Below are 19,915 nucleotides of genomic sequence, written 5' to 3' on the forward strand. Positions count from 1 at the left end.
AGCTAAACTCTTGTTACTTTCATGTTTGCCCGAAGGTGACCGATCCACAATGCTGATAACGTCAAAGTAATTTGCTAATTGCCAAGAACTCTACTTAGGCAAGTTTCGCCGACTACAGAGAAGTATTATACCTGTTCCACTGTAAACTTCATAAACACTCCACTTCGCTTTTAGGAAGATTAATTCAAAACTCAGACAGATTTACGTTTTTAATGAAATGTGCAATTAAATGTTTCAACAAAATAAATTTCAGAGTTCATTTTCCAAATAGTTGTTATTGACGATTATAATGAAACCTGTGGAGTTAGTACATAGAAAAATGTTATCAGCGAATTTTAAGTGGAGGTAATAACCGTGAGTTAAACCCCTATTAAGTTTAAATTAACGTCGGTAAATTAATTGGAACCTCGATAATATGTCAACTTTATAAGAAGTATTTTCAAACCCCCTAGAATTTATTTAAACCCAAGTTTTATTGCAAACCTCGATAAGAAGTCAGCTATGATAGCTAGACTTATCCAACAATCCCAATGAGAGTCTTGCTATCATGGTTCTACATTAAAATGTCACAAACCAAAATAAGACGGTTCGCTGATTCGTGGCGATTCACCAACCTTCTAAAGCGAACCAACCATTACTTTCGAAACTTAGCCATTTTGGAGTTCACATGAACCGCTTCAGAAGGGGACTCTGCGGGACCCTCCGGGAAATAATTCCAGGAATTTGGGAAACAACGGGAATTGAATTTAAGTTGTTGGACAGCGACGCGTATTAATCACCCGCCAGTGACAGAGAAACTCGTACAGAAAGATTTATACGCGTCACCAAGAGCCCAACTTTGGCCGTGTAATGTTGAGCGAATGAGCGGCGCTGCACATAAAGTAAAATGAAATAACGTCCTTATCTCGCGGCTCGCATGTTCGGGGCCCAACGATAAAACTGCTTTACTGCACGACCCCGTTACAACTAAAATCTATTAATATTTATGGAAACTCTGGAGAAAATAATTGAAAGCTCTTTTTAACAGAGTGGGATTTTATACTCGATCAACTGTATTACCGCTTGTTTGTGGAATCGCAAGAGGGTCTTCGTTTACGAAGGTAGTTTTAATTTGCTTTTGATGTTCGCGGAGGTTTCAACATTTCTAACTTGGACGAATTTCACCATACGTTTACTATCCAGTAAAGTCCACAGCAGGTCAATTAATTGTTGGTGGCCTAAATGATTATTTTATTTATTTATCAATTAAATGTATAAAATACATACATTAGCTAAACCTATAAGGTGTTTTATGCGATAATTTTGTTGTGTAAATTCAAAGTCAAGTTGCATAATGAGTTTTTGGAGGGATAAACTGGTTATAAAATTGAATTTGCGCAAACAACTTTGTGTTTGAATTTTTACATGAAGTATGAAAATGCTTATACAATTTAGCCGTGAACAATTGACTAGAAGTCTTACGTAGTTCTCCAGAGGTTGTAACTATTCTATTGTAAATTAATAACCAATTGAATTTTAGAGAAATTTTCCACTGAAAGTAAACTAGATTTCCAACAAATATAGCTAATCCGAATCACCTATACACCTACTACAACCTAGCAAAAAGGTCAACTGGATTCCAATTTTTTTCTACTAAATACATCCAAACCAATCTCATATCGTAAACATCTTTACTGCATACACAGTATACTCGTATGTTGGAGAAGTGGCATCGCCGCGTTGCTAGCGCAGCATCTCGGCCGCGGACTGGTTCTCTGACACCCCCGTAGCTTTGTCCACGACCGGTTCTTTTTGAATCAGCTGACCCCGGTGTCGACGCATTGAGAGGTGACCTTCGTACAGCGGGGGGGGGGGGGGGGGCACTTGCTGTCTCCCACTCGCTGCTCTCACGTTACCAACGGCCACGCACTTGTCCGAGTGGCTCGGAACCCACACTAGGAAACATGGAGTGATAGAACTTGAGGTGAAATCTCTGGTAACTTTGAAAAAAAAAACATCTACCTCTATACTGTAGTTTCAAAGGTGTGTATGTTCGATGGAGTCCTTCCGTAACAATTTTAATATAAGTTAATTGAGCTATTAGGATTTGATATAAGATACTTCAATGCACGAGTAACGATGAATTTCATTCTGTTGTGCCATTGGTTATTAATTTTGACGATTGTGGTAACTGAAAATAAACATGAGTGGAGAACAGATACAACGATAAACTTTGACATAGACTACAATTAGTTGATTCACTTGACTCCAATTGAACAGCAACTATCTAAAAATGATGATGTAGCTTCACATTACAAACTTTAGTTGAATCACGGCAGGACATTTAGTTGAGTACTGAAACACATGGGTCTCATTTTGTTGATATACAAATGTGATACTTTCGCGACCAACCCAAAACGTAATCCACGAATATCGAGAAAACATACTGAAATTACTGAACAACTAACCAGTTGCTAAAAGAAATTCCTTAGTACTCAATCATAACTTTATAACATGTAAGATACCCTAGTCAGTGACCAACAGTATATCCAATTAGCTCGTCATTCATCAACCCCATAACAATGCCCAGCTTAAAACCTCCATCACCATGAGTATGTATACACCACATAGTGTATAGTGTATTGGCGACACGAGATCCAAGTCTATTGTTTCGCCGAGTAACACAAATACGAACACGGTCCAAATTTGTCAACGTACCTATTTGCTCTCCACTACAACTCTTCGAACACTCGGACACAACAAACATTTGGTTTAACTACATATTTATCCAGACAAGCCAATAATCAAGAATAGCAATTTTTTAATAATAATGTCAATAGTATTTTTTCTCCATTAAACTATTTTTTATACCATTTTTTGGAGTTTTTCTTTCCGTAAATGTTGGGTGCACAACAAGTTTTAGACTAAACGTTCTATTCATCGACCAATCAATTATTGTTAAACACACACCACACGATAATTAGAAAAAGACTCGTTTAATATGGTAATGTCAACATTTGTAAAATATATGTCATGTTAAATGGCTATAATTAAACATATACCACAAGAATGACCAATAAAACAACAAATACTTACTAGGCTACTATATTCCAAAAACTCCACCTAACCCAGGTTAAACAGTAGCTAGTCCCATAAATTGCTAGGTAATTTACAGGACTAATTCCCTTACCGTGCCTCCTTTAACGAGAGTTGTTTTTCTCCAAGCGCTAGACAATTAATTTTTTGTGTAAACTAGATTAAAAGTCAAGCTGCATAATGGGTTTTTGTAGGATAAATGGGATGAGAAATTGAATTTGTGCAAACAATTTTGTTTGAATTCTACGCTTCGTGGTACCTATTCTAAATCCATACTAGTAAGACAAGTAAAGTACTTTGTATAATCTAGTCCCCCGTGTACAATTGACTAGAAGTCTTATATGCACTTCTTCAGAATTAGACTGTATTTTACATAATATTTTGCATAAAAGTAATAAACTTCCATTCAAGAATTCCAGCAATAATAGGTTAGAGCAAAGGGCATAAATATGACAGCGTAAATAAGTTGTGTGGTTACAAGGTAGCTGAAGCAAGAAGAATGCGATTTACATTGGGGATCACTAACTACTCCAGGAAGCTTAAGTAGATGCTTACAGTATGCTTTTGCTATACATCACTGATCCTAAGTTTAAAGATCAGTTTTAAAGCTCTGTTGTGTATATAAATAAGAGATTCTACAATGTCGAGTTAACTGCATAGTCATAGTTCATATCAATGTATAGTAGTTACCACAGAGAAGTACGGTATAAGATAAGTTTAAGGCACCGTGAACGTTATAGTACATCAGGGCAATGTTGGATTTCGCTTTAGACACTAGTGACTAGAGCTAGACACCACGTGAGTGAACTATTGAATGTTTCCTCTCTACCTTACACCTCTGAATCAGACTACACAAATCGACAGACTAGATACGGATAACGGGGAAAATTCATGGGACCAATTTCACGCCGAACAAGGAATTTTGTTTCCTCTCAAAAATTTAAAACAGTGAAAAACTTGATCATTTTGGAACCACAGTACCCTTTTCACTTCTCGATGTTGTATTTGTGTTCCTACGCCAATGGCATTCCTACGCCTATTGTTTCCCTTGTACCTTACTTCTCTGTGTACTGCAGTATATTTCTAGTCTACATACAGTGTACAGTAGTGACGTACCTTAATGCTATCATAGCAGGCAGTGACGCGGCCGTTCTGCACCTCCACATTGGCCGGAGGATGGGCGAACTTACACTCCGTATCAGGTCTAGAACACTTGTTGCGCTGGAACTCCCGGCACACCTCCAGCTGTAGCCACCGTGAGTCTTTGCCATTGAGCAGATTGTTCATGTTCACCATAGCCATGGTCAGAGGCGGGGAAGGGGGTACTGGGACACAGGGAACACTTAGCACCTGAGGTGCGGCCAGCTCATCACTCGGGGTGGACGCCACGGCCGCGGGATCGTACTCGAAGTAAATGTTGCAGGAAATGTCGACGACGGGGTGAAGGAAGCGAAAGCGAAGCTAGCGGACCGGTCAAGCTGGCATATCGGTTGGCCGACAAGCTAAGCGGAGTGATGGCGGGGGTGGCGGAGTGTCCTCTGAGGGTTAGGTCTGCAAAAGAGGAAAACACCTGTCAGTGTCGTACATGGCTGTAGGTAAGCGTTTAGTGGTGGGTGGTGGCTAAAGGGTAGCACTAACTCCGATCAACCCATTTAGTGTATAGCAAATTGCAAACCATCCATAAAAAATTCCCTATCAGGTAGGACATCCAATCTCAATTTAGAAAGGAATGCAACAAAAGAATATCAATTTCTGTGAAAACCCCCAATTGATTCAACCAGTTTTCACATTGTTACCCAAAACTAGAATAACCCGACGGTTCTCTAGGTGTGTATACTTACAAGGGACTGTTTGAAGTTGTAAAAGTGGACTACAAAAAGATAACCCAATTAAAAACTACAACAAAAACGGATTGGTCCTTTGTGAAATTTTGTATCTCATAAAATCTTTCACGTAGACTATCAGTGCTTGGGGATGGAAATAGAATATTTATGTGCAAAATATTTTTAGGGGGTTCGAAAGAAAAAAAATTGCATTCATAAAAAAATTCAAAACGTATTTTCAACTTTTTCAAGATTAAAAACACCCCGTAGCAAATGTTTCCTCAAAACGTTATTCTACATAGTAACCTCCAAGTGTGCATAATCCCTCTATAGCCACCGCTCCCACACTCACCATAGGACACAAGAGTGACTGTCCACGCCCAGGGCAGTGATAACGGCAAAGCAAAGCGGAAAAGTAGAAAAGCGAGAAAAGATTGTAGGGGAGCCACTCTTGTGTCCCCTGGCTACATAGACAACGTTATGCACTCAGTAATCGACCAAGCATAGGTGGAAGCCACAGAAAAGAGGGTCTAAAGTTACAGGGTGCCTACCTCCTACCTTGCTGCCACGCTGTACCGCACCATAGTTGTAACACTATAGTTGATATGGTTAAACATAGTGCTATGTATAGAATACACTATTGCACCATAGTTGTACCACTATAGTTGATATGGTTAAACATAGTGCTATCTATAGAATACACAATTGCACCATAGTTGTAACACTATAGTTGATATGGTTAAACATAGTGCAATGTATAGAATACACTATTGCACCATAGTTGTACCACTATAGTTGATATGGTTAAGCTTATTGCTATCAAAAGATTATACTATCACACCATAGTTGTAACACTATATTTTATATGGTTTAACTTATTGCTATGTGAAGAATATACTATGTATAATAGATTGATTACACAACCTTCATATTTCTAGTCTATTTAAACAATCGTGCAACTGAAGAACACCAATCATTGAGTCGTTACCTCAGTTTTTGGATCATTCCATACAAAAGCCATTAATTTTTTCAGGTTGAAATGATTTAATTATCTACAATCCTAATTATGTTAAAGGTAAGGTTGGATTAGGTTAGGTTAGGGTTAGGGTTGGGTTAGGTTAGGGTTAGGGTTGGGTTAGGTTAGGGTTGGGTTAGGTAGGGTTGGGTTAGGTAGGGTTGGGTTAGGTTAGGTTAGATTAGAACCGGGTCATAAACTAAAACTTCAATTGTGTATTGTTACATACAAGTTATACTGGCACCAGTAGTTTGGCAGAAAAATACACTATAAAATATTTAGGAACTTATATATTTGTTAATTATGTAGGTAAGAGCAATACTGACTGAAATTTATATAAAAAATTTCATAAAAAGAAATGAAGAACAACGTCACAAAAGAACTCTCACGAACCAGCTATAATTTCACAACATTTCCCATACACTTACGTTTTTGCAACCGACCACACTCTCCGCTATCACAAACTCAATAAAGAATACTATCACCATCACTATGGATGAAAAAATTGAACAACAACATAAAAATGAGGAACTCTAGACATTACGACAATTCACGTTGAAAACCGGAGCACCGAGTCAACCATTATCACAATTTTTGCCTATCAAAATGTCATTAGTACTTAATCTCAAGATTGGCCTATCTCCTTATTCCTTTTATAGCCATATCTTATCGCCTTATCATCAAACAGCGCCGCCAAACACTCTTCCACCCGTGACATATCTTTACGTCAAAAAACGCGTGTCGCAATAACCCGGGGCAAAATTAGTTTCGCGCCAAAAGCAATATAACAGGTAGGATGAGAAATGGACGGCAAATGTCAACGGCTCAAACGACAATAAGGTGGGCAAATATTAGCGGCAAATTGACAAACTACGGTGTGACAACAGTCTTCCCCTCTGACGGCCTTGTTTGGGCAGATATACAGGGTGAGGGGTTACGATTGTACTGTGAGAGGTGGAAAAACTGATTAATACAGGAATTACTGTACTGGAGTGTGAAATGTGTATTTGAGTTCAAATAAACCTTTTGAAAGACCCTTTAAGTATAGAAGAGTGAAATTATTCCTTTTGGAAGGGCAGGCTTTAACTAATGTTTTTAAACTACTGTATATTAATACCATTATTGTTATAAGAAGCCTGGAAAAGTGTCCCAAATTACTGACCGATAAAAACTTTATAATTTCTAATAATAAATTCCGGATCCCGGAACGATGAAAATATACACAAAAGAATAATTTGTCATTGGTAAATTATGTGTAGATAGATGTTCATGCGATTTCGTTGGGTTTATAAACAAACTGAGATTAGAGTATCGGTTTAAAGTGTCGAAGAATCTTGAATAACTAAAAATTGCAAACAATCTTTTATATAATAAAAAATTTAACATAGGTACCATTAACCCAAAATTTGGAGCTTCGTAAAATGTATTACAAAATACCATTTACGATGCAAAGAGAATGCGTTAATATGTTTCTTGGAGAGAAAGAAAGTTGTTAAAGAAGTGGTAAAATACATGACAGCTAAAGGAAAAACTAAAAAAATAAGTTTTTAACAAATTAGGCACAGCGTGGGATGGGTTATCAAGCAATCGATGTCCACCGCGAATAGTGACGAAGGGAATTTGTTGCGTTTGTTTTAAAACCTACTATTTTTGAAACGTTTGCACGTATTTTTGAGCACATGAAAACAGCCAATCTAATAAAAAATATACGAAACCATATTATGTTGCAACCTCAACATTGTTGTATAGTAAAACTATGATCGTTTCGTTTCTACAAAGTTTGTGTTTTACTCTCAAAGATATCAATGTGGTGGACATTTTGCTTGGACTAGGAAACTGTAAAGAAACAAGAAGGTCGAACAAAGTCATTTCCTCGCTAATAAAGATTGATTAGAAAATCTTTTGGTTTCAATCAACATCATGGGCAAGTGGAATTTCCCTAGGGTAGATACTACAATGTGCATGACAATCAATGATTGAAAATCAATCTGAGATAGAAGTATCTGCAAGAATCGATGCACCAGACGGAAGTCGAGTTTTGCTATTATCATATCGTGTTTCCCCGCAATTGACGCAAGACCTAAGTTAGCCATCACGGAAAACGCAAAAAATACGATAACTCCTCATACTTACAACGTTTAAGAATATCCATCCCGTTGAGATTGAAGTCGCCAACCACTATTTCAGTGTTTGCTCAACCAAACGTAACCGTTTCTCATAACCGGTATAAACCAAGCGAGAGCTCAACAAATGGATGTTGATGAAATTGGTGACAGCGAGAAGTGAGTAATTTGGGGCCGTCCGCAGGAAACCTGATAGCAATGTCCACATCCGTAGTTAAACCCTCTACCCTACACAGCTACACATCCACACAGTATAGCTTTCCACAAGCCACACTAGCACACACAGACATCAATTTGTCAATCAATTTGTCAAATAAATAGAACAAAAGTACATTCCGACAATCACCAGTCACCACATGCTCTAATAGATTTGTCAACGGCTAATACAACCCCGAATACAAGCGTTCTAGTTTTTATTTCAGCAAACTGAAGTTGTCACATATCCACAACCTCACACTTCAAACCAGCGGCAGTAACGTTTTGATACCATGACTTGATTCAAAGAACCTTTTTCAACTTAACCATTTTAACTCAAAACGCACAAAGAAAACGTTTATAATGTTAGCAAGACGTAGTTTATGTAAATTAACACTAAACGTTATTTACGTGGGAGATCTCCAACCAATGAAGAGCTCATCTCGTCCGTGAGGTGTACATTTTTAGAGGGTTTATCATTTTTTAGATAATATGTATGCTGTTTAAAACTGTTTAAAATAGGCGTAGAATTGTCACACATTTAAAAGCTAAAAGTGATTGGCGGGACTTTAAAACTCCTACAGGATATAAATCTTTTCTAACACATTGTCGAACACATTGTTGACGTTTAATCTTCACCCGAACATGAAATTCCTAATTCATCTTTGCTACCCCTATTACATGCTCTTTAGTACTTCACACCTCGCATAACGTACGTGCACAACTCCTACTCACGTATTGAGTATTGTGTAGGCAATGAGTAACGGCTACACGCTGGCCACGAAATAGGGCAAGTCAAAACTGTACGTGGGCCGGGAGTTATTGTAGACGTATTGACTGAGAAACGTGTTAATTATTGGTACAGAGCTAGAAAGCTTCGTGTCTGCTGCCTACATGGGAACTATATGTTCTCATGTCGGACCACTGCGAACTGAAACCTCGCTTGCTCGGCATTCATCGGCAATTCAATAACTCGGCATTGGACTTGGATATTCAAAAGTCTAAATAGCCATCAAGCCACGTTCGACAGAATTCGCGGGCTAACCAATCGGCTGAGGTAGGATGTGTTTGAAAAATAACACCTTTATAAGCTATTTTAAATCTAATCAATCGACATTTCTGCTATCCCCGCAATAAGGACTTTTTAAATGTTATTTAGTTATCCGACACCACTGGAGACTTAAAAGTGCCGAATTAGCGAGTATCTACTGAAGAGACAAATGCTAGGCTCCTAAAGGTGCCGAAACGTCTATCCTCGCTAAACCAAGAGTCGATCGAATATTCCTAAATTATAGTATTTTCAGGTAATCAATACTGTAGTCTTCACGTTGAAACACTTAAGGAACCTAAATATTTTTCATAAAGCCACACAACTGCCAGGACAAAGCGTCAACAAAATAATCCATAGGGCAGCGATAAAGACCATTAATAGGAAAATCCGAATCTCGGATTGTCAAAAAATCTAAAATCGTAAAATCTCGAAACTGAGGGCAACTAACGCTTTAAAATAAATATTTTAGAACTTAAAACCATTTATGTTTAAATTAATCCTTACAACAATCTTTTCGCCAAAAACTTTACGGCCCAATACTTACGAAGTGTCGCAAACCCCCTTCTATGGCGATGGGAAACTACAATTGATATATTTAAGATAAATTGTTGCTATTTCAAGACAGCTGTACCACTCAATTTGCCAAGTTACAGGCAACATAGAGCCATAATTACATATATATTGTCTGCAGTAGACACACGCGATGCCTGTCACTGTGTCACCTCGCAGATTTGACACACGATATTCCAATTTGTCCTTATTGTTCGTCGCCTTCCCCCGTCCCTCTCAAGACAGCGTTCCACCGAGGGCTGTTCACCCGGTATTAACGCTCAACGCAATTTGCTGCTTAAATTATAACCTTGCCTAATCATCGCGTTTTGATTTTAGAACAAAATAAATCAATTTTTGAGATTCGAAAAATAATTTCACATTGGCACATTTTTAAATGCTCTAGAAAGTTATCCCTTATTTGGATAAAAAATATATAAATAACAGATTATATACATTTGTACTTAAATATTGTGATGATTTGAATATGTAAATCGTCAATACCTGCAATGCCTCACATTTGAACGCAAGGTATCGAGGTTTATTAAATTTAAAAGGTTCTCCGGTTAATATCCATTTCCAACATACACGCTACCAAACAGGTGACAACAGTTGAATAAAGAACAAAGTTTAATAAGGTCCAAATTAGTTTCCGCAATCCTCTGTACTGTCCGGAGACCGCCATTGTAAGGAAATTACATCAACAGGAAATAACTGATAGAATCATTCCGCAAGAGTGAATTACAAAAGCCGCCTGTCCGATGGTTTACGTGTTGTAAATTACCAAAACATATAAAAGCTGGTAACACAACCGTGATGAGCTAAACACTAGGTTTATTGTGTGCTACGTTTACGATACAGTTTCGAGCGAATTTCCTCAGAAGGAAGTAGCTTATAAAACGTGGACTGGTTATTAAGATGAAAGGAGATTATATGTCATTGTACATTAATTGATTACTGAACAACTAATAGTAATTGGTGAGTTTGACAATCTTCCCACTGGCCTCTCTTATGGTATAGTTTGTACGCTTGAATAATGAATCAGAATAATTTGTAAATACATGTTTGGAAATGTTACAGCCTAGACGTGCAGAAATATTAACATTGTATAGTCTTCTCTGATAAACATGTGTTCTTCAGCATTTTTCTTATCGTGCCGAGTCAACTGGTAAACTCGCGTATCAAACAGGTCTTACCATCCCATAGTAACAAAATCATACGAATTTAAAATGTGTACAAGTAAAATACACGTAAGCCACGTTGTTCAGGTCTAATGTTAATGTAAAACTGTCCTAAGTTTTGCGCATGCGAAAATTTGCCAACACGACCACAATCACGGTCTCAAAGAATACAACGTCTAGTACAAAGCCGCTGCGAGACAAAAGTGGCAACGCCGCAGACTCGTTTGGCAACGTTGATATTGATATGGCCGGCCGGTGCGACGTTGCCACACCAAATCCGCAACGTTGTGATGAGGCGATTGCGTAATATCGGTATTACGCCGTCGCCTCATCACAAGGTCAAGGAGTTAAGATGGATATGTTCGGACATATCCATCTTACAATAACAAACTAAAACCTTGTTAAATGCTATGTCTTTACTTTACACAATCTCAACTGCCCTACACGAACAGTGTTACTTAAGCGATGATAGTCCAGTTACGTCGTATCAGTCGAACCGCTATCTACCAAGGATGCGGGCTACACTTCCGGAGGATAAAACTACGACAAACGTCAAACGTACAGGCCTGAATATAAATACAAACCAGTATGGGTAGCATTGCACAACGGGGCGCCTTGAATGGCTTCTCACAGGGGCGCCGATCTACGGCTCCCCTCAAATTTGGAATTACTCGCTGAAAGGATTCAGCCATAACCTACCTCCGTTATGTTGTAAGAGGGTGAACACTTAGGCTAAAATAATGATGGTGTTTGGCTTTGTTGAACATGAGGAAACTCAGTGTGCGATAAGTTGCTTGAGTAGCCGCATAAAATCGGAGGAAAATATAAAATAGTAGCATGTCAGTGTTAGGCTATCAGCATTGGTCTAAATTAATCAGTCTACATATTATGGCAAAAACTCCTGGCATCACGAATCATAACCACCGTCGGTGAAAACATCCTGAACGGACTATCAATCCCACCAAAGTGGTTTTTAAATTAATCCATCCCCATTTACTGCGCACAAAACTGTAATTTTACAGCGGAAGGTTTAAAACGACAGTTAAACCTTGGTGGGAGGATCGTTAAGTTCTAAAAATACAGTAAAGGCCAAACTGCCACGATCCGTCTTGCGGCCCCACAAATTACCCTGATGGGGATTTTTCACACCTGTGGGTATTTTTATTGGCGATATATCGCGGGGTATTTTCGCTCCGATCGCGAAGAGGGATTTGCAACCCTGTTTAATTTACGACTGTGTAAGAGCCACCTTCGGGGCAAAGTTAACAACAGCAGTATGTTAGTTCCCGCGACATAAACTCCCGCGCTCGCTAATTTTCACTTTGCTTCTCGCTGGACTTTACGTACCCCGTTACAGTAAATTGGATTCCGAGGCAGTTTGCGGAGTGAAATACAGTACTTCTGTTTGTCTTGCCGTTAAACGACTTTACTTCTAAACTATCGTTTACTAAATGCTCTCGAATATTACACAGTTACGACATAGATTAAACGTACCCTTAGTCCTTAGTTGTGTTAGTGGTTACGAATAAAACCTATTTTATTTCATTCACTATAAATAATTTGAGTTTGTCCTCAACTTACGTGAGATTTCTCCCACAGCATTTGCCACAATCATGCTTAAACGTTTTGCCATTGAATTCTGAACGCTGAAGAACGTATCACGTCTAGATGAAAATGTTGTAACTAATGTTATATTCAAATGGAACATAATTTGAATTAGCAACACACAGTTCACTGTTGTCCAGATTTCGAAAATGACCACAATACACGGGACTGTTAATATTCAAAGATTACTAAATTTATAAACATAGTAAGTACTGTAAAACAAAATTGCAAATATTGTCAAGATGAAGCTATCTAGAATTCACTACAAACCGTCAAACACTTCAAATAAATATATCCATGTGCAAGTAAATTAGAAACTAACTAACTGCGAAATAATTACACAACTCCGTCGAGGCGGTGGATTTCATAATTTAAATACTTAATAATTAAAGCCTACAGGTGAAGAGGTGATTAATACTCAGAATGGATTGAGTCTTTCAATAACTCATTAAAATGTGGTTATTTGATTAACGTAACGAAATCTCGTTTATTTCCAAATGAAAACAATTAAGGCGTTTAGAGGTGAATAAACCAGCGTTTTGTGTTGTGGAGAAGCAGTAGTGTTTGAATTAGGGGAATTTCTAACTGACATAACAATATAAGAGAAAGGTAAAGTTTGGTAAAATATATATTCCTATCAGCTCCTCCTTGACCTTAAGTTAAATATCACTAATCACTTTTACGCTTTTAATTACTTTTTAAGCTGAATACGTATTGAGATGACCTGTGAGGTTTTGACCGACTAAAACCAGCTTCTTTGACCAATACCCTTTTATTAAGGATAGCTTCGTTCAATTTTTCAATTTATACGATGTGAATAGTAGTATTTAGTATATTGAGGTGCTTATTGCGATGATATTTAGGAAACTATAGAAGGTTTCACAAACGATTTCTGTATGTGAATAATAGCCTAAGATAAAGTGACACAATTGGATTAGTCTAAAATCAACAGTTAAACTTGATGACAACAATTAAACAATGTATTAGAACAAGCGTTCACTGTCGAATTAAATCACGTTATTCAACTGTAGGAGAAGCTGAAATACATTTCTACAGATTATCAAAACACAAAACATTTTTGTAGAAATATTGAGACATTTTTGAGGTTGCGATGAATTAGTCAGTAGTCGTTGTGAGATGAAAGTTACATTACGGATGTGACAGACCGGATACGCCACGTGGTAAACTCGGAGACGGCGCATTAACTATTAATCTGTTCTGTTAGATGTGACAAACAGTGAGATTGTAACTGAAACATACAGCAGTCAAGTCGTGGCAGGGGCTTACTGCGGTGGCAGGGCGACAAAAATACACAGTTGTCATTCTGAAATATCTCGTGCCTCGTGTGGTTGGTAAACTGCGTGGCAAAGTTGGATGACAAAAAAAGGGAAATATCGAAATCGCATATCGAAAGCGTTGTTCTGATGTGTAAAGGTGCCAACAAACAATTGACCGATTTCCATATTGACCTTAGATTTAAACATTGGTTAAAGTACAATCTAAGTCGTTAACTTTTCTTTAAAATTCTCGTAAAAACGCTACTCAAAATTGGGTTGAAATAGTTTTACAAGTTTTCAACACGAACTATAATAAAGAGAACAGTTTTTACATTAATACGTTTATACAACAGTACAGATAAAACGTTAATAATCTTTGTGTTACAGTACTTCCATTAGCACTAAGCAGCATAGGTTTCTCATTTAAAAAATAACTAAAATAGAAGATAGAGGGAAATGTTTACCGGCGCAGCACATGGCACCCGCGCAAACATGTTTACTTTTTGGGCCCCGTAAAAACTGACATCCGTAAATAACTGTGCGATAGTGCCCCTTCCCCCCCCCCCCCGTTACTGCCCCGCCCACCAGAGTGTTACTGTGGAGTGCACAGGTTTTCAAACATTTTAGTAACTTTTGTTTTTAACACCCTCGGTTATTATTTTACTAAACGAGAATAGTTTGTTTTTGGATGTTATTGAGCATGTATGAAACAAGATACCTAGACTTCTTTCCTTCACTTTTATTATACAGCTGTCATCAGCTATTACATGAGAATGAACTGTCTAGGTTTCATATAAGGGTCATCACAACAAATAAAGCAAAAACTGTACCAGAAAAATCTACACTGAAGAGAAGTCGAAAGAAGTGTCTCTTCAAGTAAAGATTTCAGTAACCAAAATTCGATATAGTCACTACTGTACTAAGAAAGGGAGAATCATATAATTTTACTACTTAAAGTGAATAGCATAATTTTACGAGTATCAGTCTATCAAATTATATCCAACGAAAATAAATGTTTGGCACAATAAGTTTTGCCGCAAAAAATCTTATCATGATGTACGGTTTGAAAATCGAAATTAAAAAAAAAATTACAAACATAGAAATAAGGACAATTCTTACCTCTAGCCTAGCGAGGGTAACTACGGACCGTTGTGTGAAGGGGTGAAGCGGCGACTGACCAGTGGTCACTACAGGGGCGGGGGAGGCTACAGGTTCTATAACCGGCTCCCACATGCTCATCTCGGCAAGTGGATGCTTTACGAATAATCATACTTCAACCGACAAAATTTAAACCTGGACATGAGATAGTTTGCAGTTGTATTTTTCGCATACGAAATATCATTGTACAAACAACAAACACTATCAAAAACCGACCATGTATAATGGATAGTAAAATTCCTTAGTTTCCCAAGTTAAAGATAGGAATCAGAATAGCTAATATAATGCTAGTAACTTACTCAACTAATAAAAAAAAAGATTTTTTAGAATGTTACAATAATCAGCATTGTTACGGTTTATGTTGTGTTTCGCAGAGTACATTTTAGTAATAAACGTGCAATAGTCCAATTGGTACAAGAATCCCTTAGGAATTTGAAAAAAGTTCAACTCTTTATCAGCCCGACGAACTTATTAAAGGTCCAAAAATGAAATCCCACAACTTAACATGTGTTAAACAAGGATTTTCAAAGTGCTTTGTTCGGGGTTTCAAACAAAAACGTTTCATAAACGAAAATCATAATCATTTTATTATAGTTTCAATATACATTTCTTACATGCAACAGTCCCCCTTAAAACAAATACTAAACGCAACTGAACGAGTTATTTACGTAAATAAATTAAACGCCACTATAGTTTCACTTAGCTTTTAAAACTGTCTCAGCGATCTACATTCTCAGAAACTAACAGAAAATTGAAAATACCTTAAAGCGACATCCTTGCTATCTGGCTGTGACCTCTGTACACCCCACACTGCACCCTACATGCGTCTAAAGGCCAGACCGTTGGCCCAGTTAGGGACGGAGATACGGGGGTGCTAAAGACAGGTTTGAGCGCATACGCGACGCTGCGCTGGACCAGAAACTGTCTAGAAAATAACAAAAAGGAGGCGGGAACCAGTTCCCCAGTAGCAGCTGGCCGCGCGCATTTATTACGATAATTCGCAGTTTTATGCGCGCTTGTGCAACGTCTCGGTTTTGTCCGAGGTCTTTGGATCGGATATGAATAGGTGTGTTGCACATGTGATGATGTGTTATGCGGTTACAAATACCGGGCTTGAGTTATGGTTTCTGTCCCTATTAACTTTTCTGGTTTTATGTAGTCTACACATCCTAGACGATGAAGCACTCATACTAGATTGTAATCTGTTTGGGGACTTTGCAGATACGGTAGCTATGTCTGTAAATAGCACGTGTGGGTCAAAGCTGAAACGAATTTCGTATTTGAGACCAGTCAATTGTTGTATATTTGTTGTTTTATGTAACCGATGCAATCTAGAATACCTAATATTCATCATCCATACTCGATTACATGACTTGCTGGTTATCTGAACCTAGTTTTCCTTCCCCAAATCACCAAAATAAAAGTTTGAGATTTATAAACCATACTCCTCCCCAGTATAAAGTTAAAAATGTCTTGATGTTGGAAATAAGGGGAAACGTATACAGGAGAACGTTTCAGCCACCCTTTAACCTAAAAATTTACAAATCGATACCTTTACTCATTCCTTAAGGTGAGCTATCCCACTTGTTATGTAAACTTCATTTCTAAGTTATACAAAGATTTAACAACCATATCCTCCGGTATCAAGTTAATATCTTGATATTGGAAATATAAGTGGAAACGTATATTATACGGAAAGTCTTTGGTCTCCCTTTAACCTAAGAATTTACCAAATCGAAATTAAACTCATACCTAAAAGAGTGTTATCCCACGTATTGTCGACTTCATTTATAACTCATACAAAGTCAACAAACGTACGAACCTACCGCAACATTCCTAACAGCCATCTCTGTGCCACCCCTGGGGCCCAAAAATGGTCGCAAACCTCGCCATTTTATCCCAGTGAATGGACCGTCTTGGTCTCGGCGAAGGCGTGCGAAGCCCACCACATCCGCTATTAAGCTATTGTGCCCAATTTGGTCCGGGGGCGCGAACACCACGCTTGGCCGACCTTAGACTCTGTGACATGCCCGGGGCAGAGAGAAAGTGCTACAGGAATAACATGGCGTACTACAGGTGTAACAAGGAAATACACAACCAAAGTGTCTGTCGAATTGATTCGGAATATTTTCGAACATTTTGTATTCAGTATTGAATTTTATCTACGCTATTGTAAATTTTTACGTTTGAAAGGGAACGATCCAAACCCTGGTTACATTTGTTAAATAGCCCAATGATAAATGACATCTGGGTCCAGTTTTTGATCTCGCTTGGATGTTTTGAAGCAAATGTGAACTTTGGGATTGACCTAGGTTTATGTACAGAACTAAACACCTCCAACATGCTAGCTAAGTAATAAAAAAAATCAAGCTATACTTTTCAGCAAAGTGAATATAACAAGCTGTATTTTTTTAGTAAAACCATTGACTTGAATGTAGAGCAGACACCCCATGTGGGACCAGCTGCTAAATATGTCTGCATTTGGGGTGCCTTTATATCCATAGTTAAAGTTCTTATTTCTTTATAGTTTTTCAAATACCCTACTTTGATACATACTTCATTAGGGTATAAATAATTTATGGTGGTAGGGATATTGCAAAATCATGTTATCCAATGCTATTGGATTAAATAAAACATTGTACGAAAATCAATTGGTATACAAGGATACAATCTAATTAATTTGAAATTTAAATTACAGAAATCATACTAATGAGTTAATATTCTTCAAGTTACTAATTTGAAAGAAAACCTAAGTCTGCATGTTCAGACAATACCTTATTCAAACCTTTCATCACTGTAAAGAGGTAGGCCCTAAATATGGGTTAAATTCAATGCTTTGGCCGCATTTCACCATGGTTACAGAGCTACTTGTAAATGGATTCAACGATCGACTACAACCATCATTATGCGACATTAACACTCGAATACCCTGACTACAACATTAGTTAACATGCCATATAGCCCAAACATGCCTTATAGCCTTAACACGTCATGTAACCTTAACAAGTGAGCTCCTCATTAAGGGGCGAGTCATCTTAACTACACACAGTGTTAATGGCTCATCCAATGACTCATTAAGGTTTATTGCGCTGTCTAGCCTTCATTCTTGTTCACTTATTTATCAATGTTCCGTTTCACAACGGGTAACTGAAAATATGACTTCTGGCTAAGAGACGGTTTCAAAATTAAATTTGGGTGCACAGTTTAAAACTGCGGTTGGTGACATGTCTTAAAATATTGTTGGTTATTCGTGGTTAGTTAAAATAGTCAAACTGTACGACAAAGTACAGATTTTCAAGAACTAAACCTCGCCATAAGCAGGCAAAGGAAGAATATTCTGATTAAGCCTCACTATTTGAATAGACTAAAGGTAAAATATGTCGATTCAAACTCGCTGTAAGACTAGATAAATAATCCAACTAAACGGCATAAACCTCACGGCAAGTTTAGGCAAAACATTCCGACTAAAGCTTAATAAGTAGACTAAGTCCAAATATTCAACATTGGTAATTTTTAGGTTTCCTCAATAGACCCTATACTATACCATATGATCTGATTAAAATACGAATATTTTACCCATGTTCGATTCCAATAGTCTAAAGTCTAAACAGACACCCCTAGAAAATCAATCAAACTACCCTCAGTGTATAAAATAACCAGTTAAGTAGGGCGACAAGTGCAGCAGGGGTGGGGGGGGGGGGGGCACTCGGGGTACAATAGGCTGCATCGACCAATCGCGGCGCGACGTTTTTGCCAAATTTAACCTCGTTGAATCGAGTCATTGTCGAGAGTTTGCGGGCAAGAAGCGGAACACATTGTCGACGCGAGAAAACTTATTAAGTAGGCCTTCGATAAACACAATGGGGACAACAATATTATTCGGAGAGGCGATCCATTAATTGCCGAGCCACAAGAAAGCCTCATTGACGCTTCTTTTGTCGCCCCATTCATGTGATTTGCCCCAACCACTGTGGTCATATACTTGAACACATACTTTCTACATAGAAAGTTTATCTGACGACAATATTAAAAAATATATTAGGTTCTAAAAAAAATTTAGACTCATAAACATAATATACTCAATAACGGCTAAATAATTGGAGTTGTAAAACTAAGCATTATCAATAAGTGGAACAATAGCTTTATGTACAAGCAACATTTATTTAGGTAATTATTTTTATTGGGCGTAATCACTGTCTGTCTATTTGCAACACTCCCAAAAAAAACCATTTAACACGATTCCGACAATTACAACAAGGCTTAATAATGACAGTAACAATTAATTGAGATAATGTCAACCCCTCTTTGCAATAAAATACAAATCAAGTTGTTTTTATACATTGAAGCAACGCGTATGCTTTGTCCACAAAAATATTGTTACAATACACTACAACTTATTGATGTAGGTAGTTTATTTCACATTTTAAAACACAACGTAAAAGACTAACTCCTCTACACACCTAGAACACCTGAAAATCTCCTAACTTTTATTTAATGCAGTTCAGTGGTTTTAATTCACCACGTAGGGCCTACAGACCCTATTGTACGTTTACGACTGCACTGCTACCGCTTATTCTCCTAAACATCTAGCTGAATGATTATAGGACAATGTGTTACTTGTGTCTGTGTTTTCGCTAACTTCGCGACACTAAACACTCGAGGTGTGACCAACGATGAGCAACAATGACTCAATATGACGTCACAGTCCTTGAGCCGCAGTTTACTTGTCACGACTGTAGAGTGTAGGCGCGTCGACGTGGCAACACTGTAGCCTAATATACTCCGATCGTCGGCTGAGCCGAATTAGACCAATCACAAAGTACACGTTAATAAACTGCAGTCTATTGGCGAATTTCCTACATT

General features: G+C 37.8%; 1 protein-coding gene across 14 annotated transcripts in view; it reads right to left on the minus strand.

The window, feature by feature from the left end:
• The window catches only part of LOC129001319 (protein muscleblind-like), a 586,303-nt gene that overhangs the window by 163,076 nt on the left and 403,312 nt on the right, over nucleotides 1-19,915 (minus strand). For all 14 annotated transcript variants that reach the window (XR_008491412.1, XM_054428583.1, XM_054428579.1 and 11 more), the window contains exon 2: nucleotides 4,192-4,626. Coding sequence is in view for 13 of the 14 variants with exons in the window: in XM_054428583.1 (XP_054284558.1) it covers nucleotides 4,192-4,377 (186 nt within the window). In the remaining variant the exon portion in view is untranslated. The remainder of the gene's footprint in view (nucleotides 1-4,191; nucleotides 4,627-19,915) is intronic.

Source organism: Macrosteles quadrilineatus, unplaced genomic scaffold, assembly GCF_028750875.1.
Source record: "Macrosteles quadrilineatus isolate MER2022 unplaced genomic scaffold, UCM_ALF_1.0 Scaffold_8__2_contigs__length_117827958, whole genome shotgun sequence".
NCBI lineage: Eukaryota > Metazoa > Arthropoda > Insecta > Hemiptera > Cicadellidae > Macrosteles > Macrosteles quadrilineatus.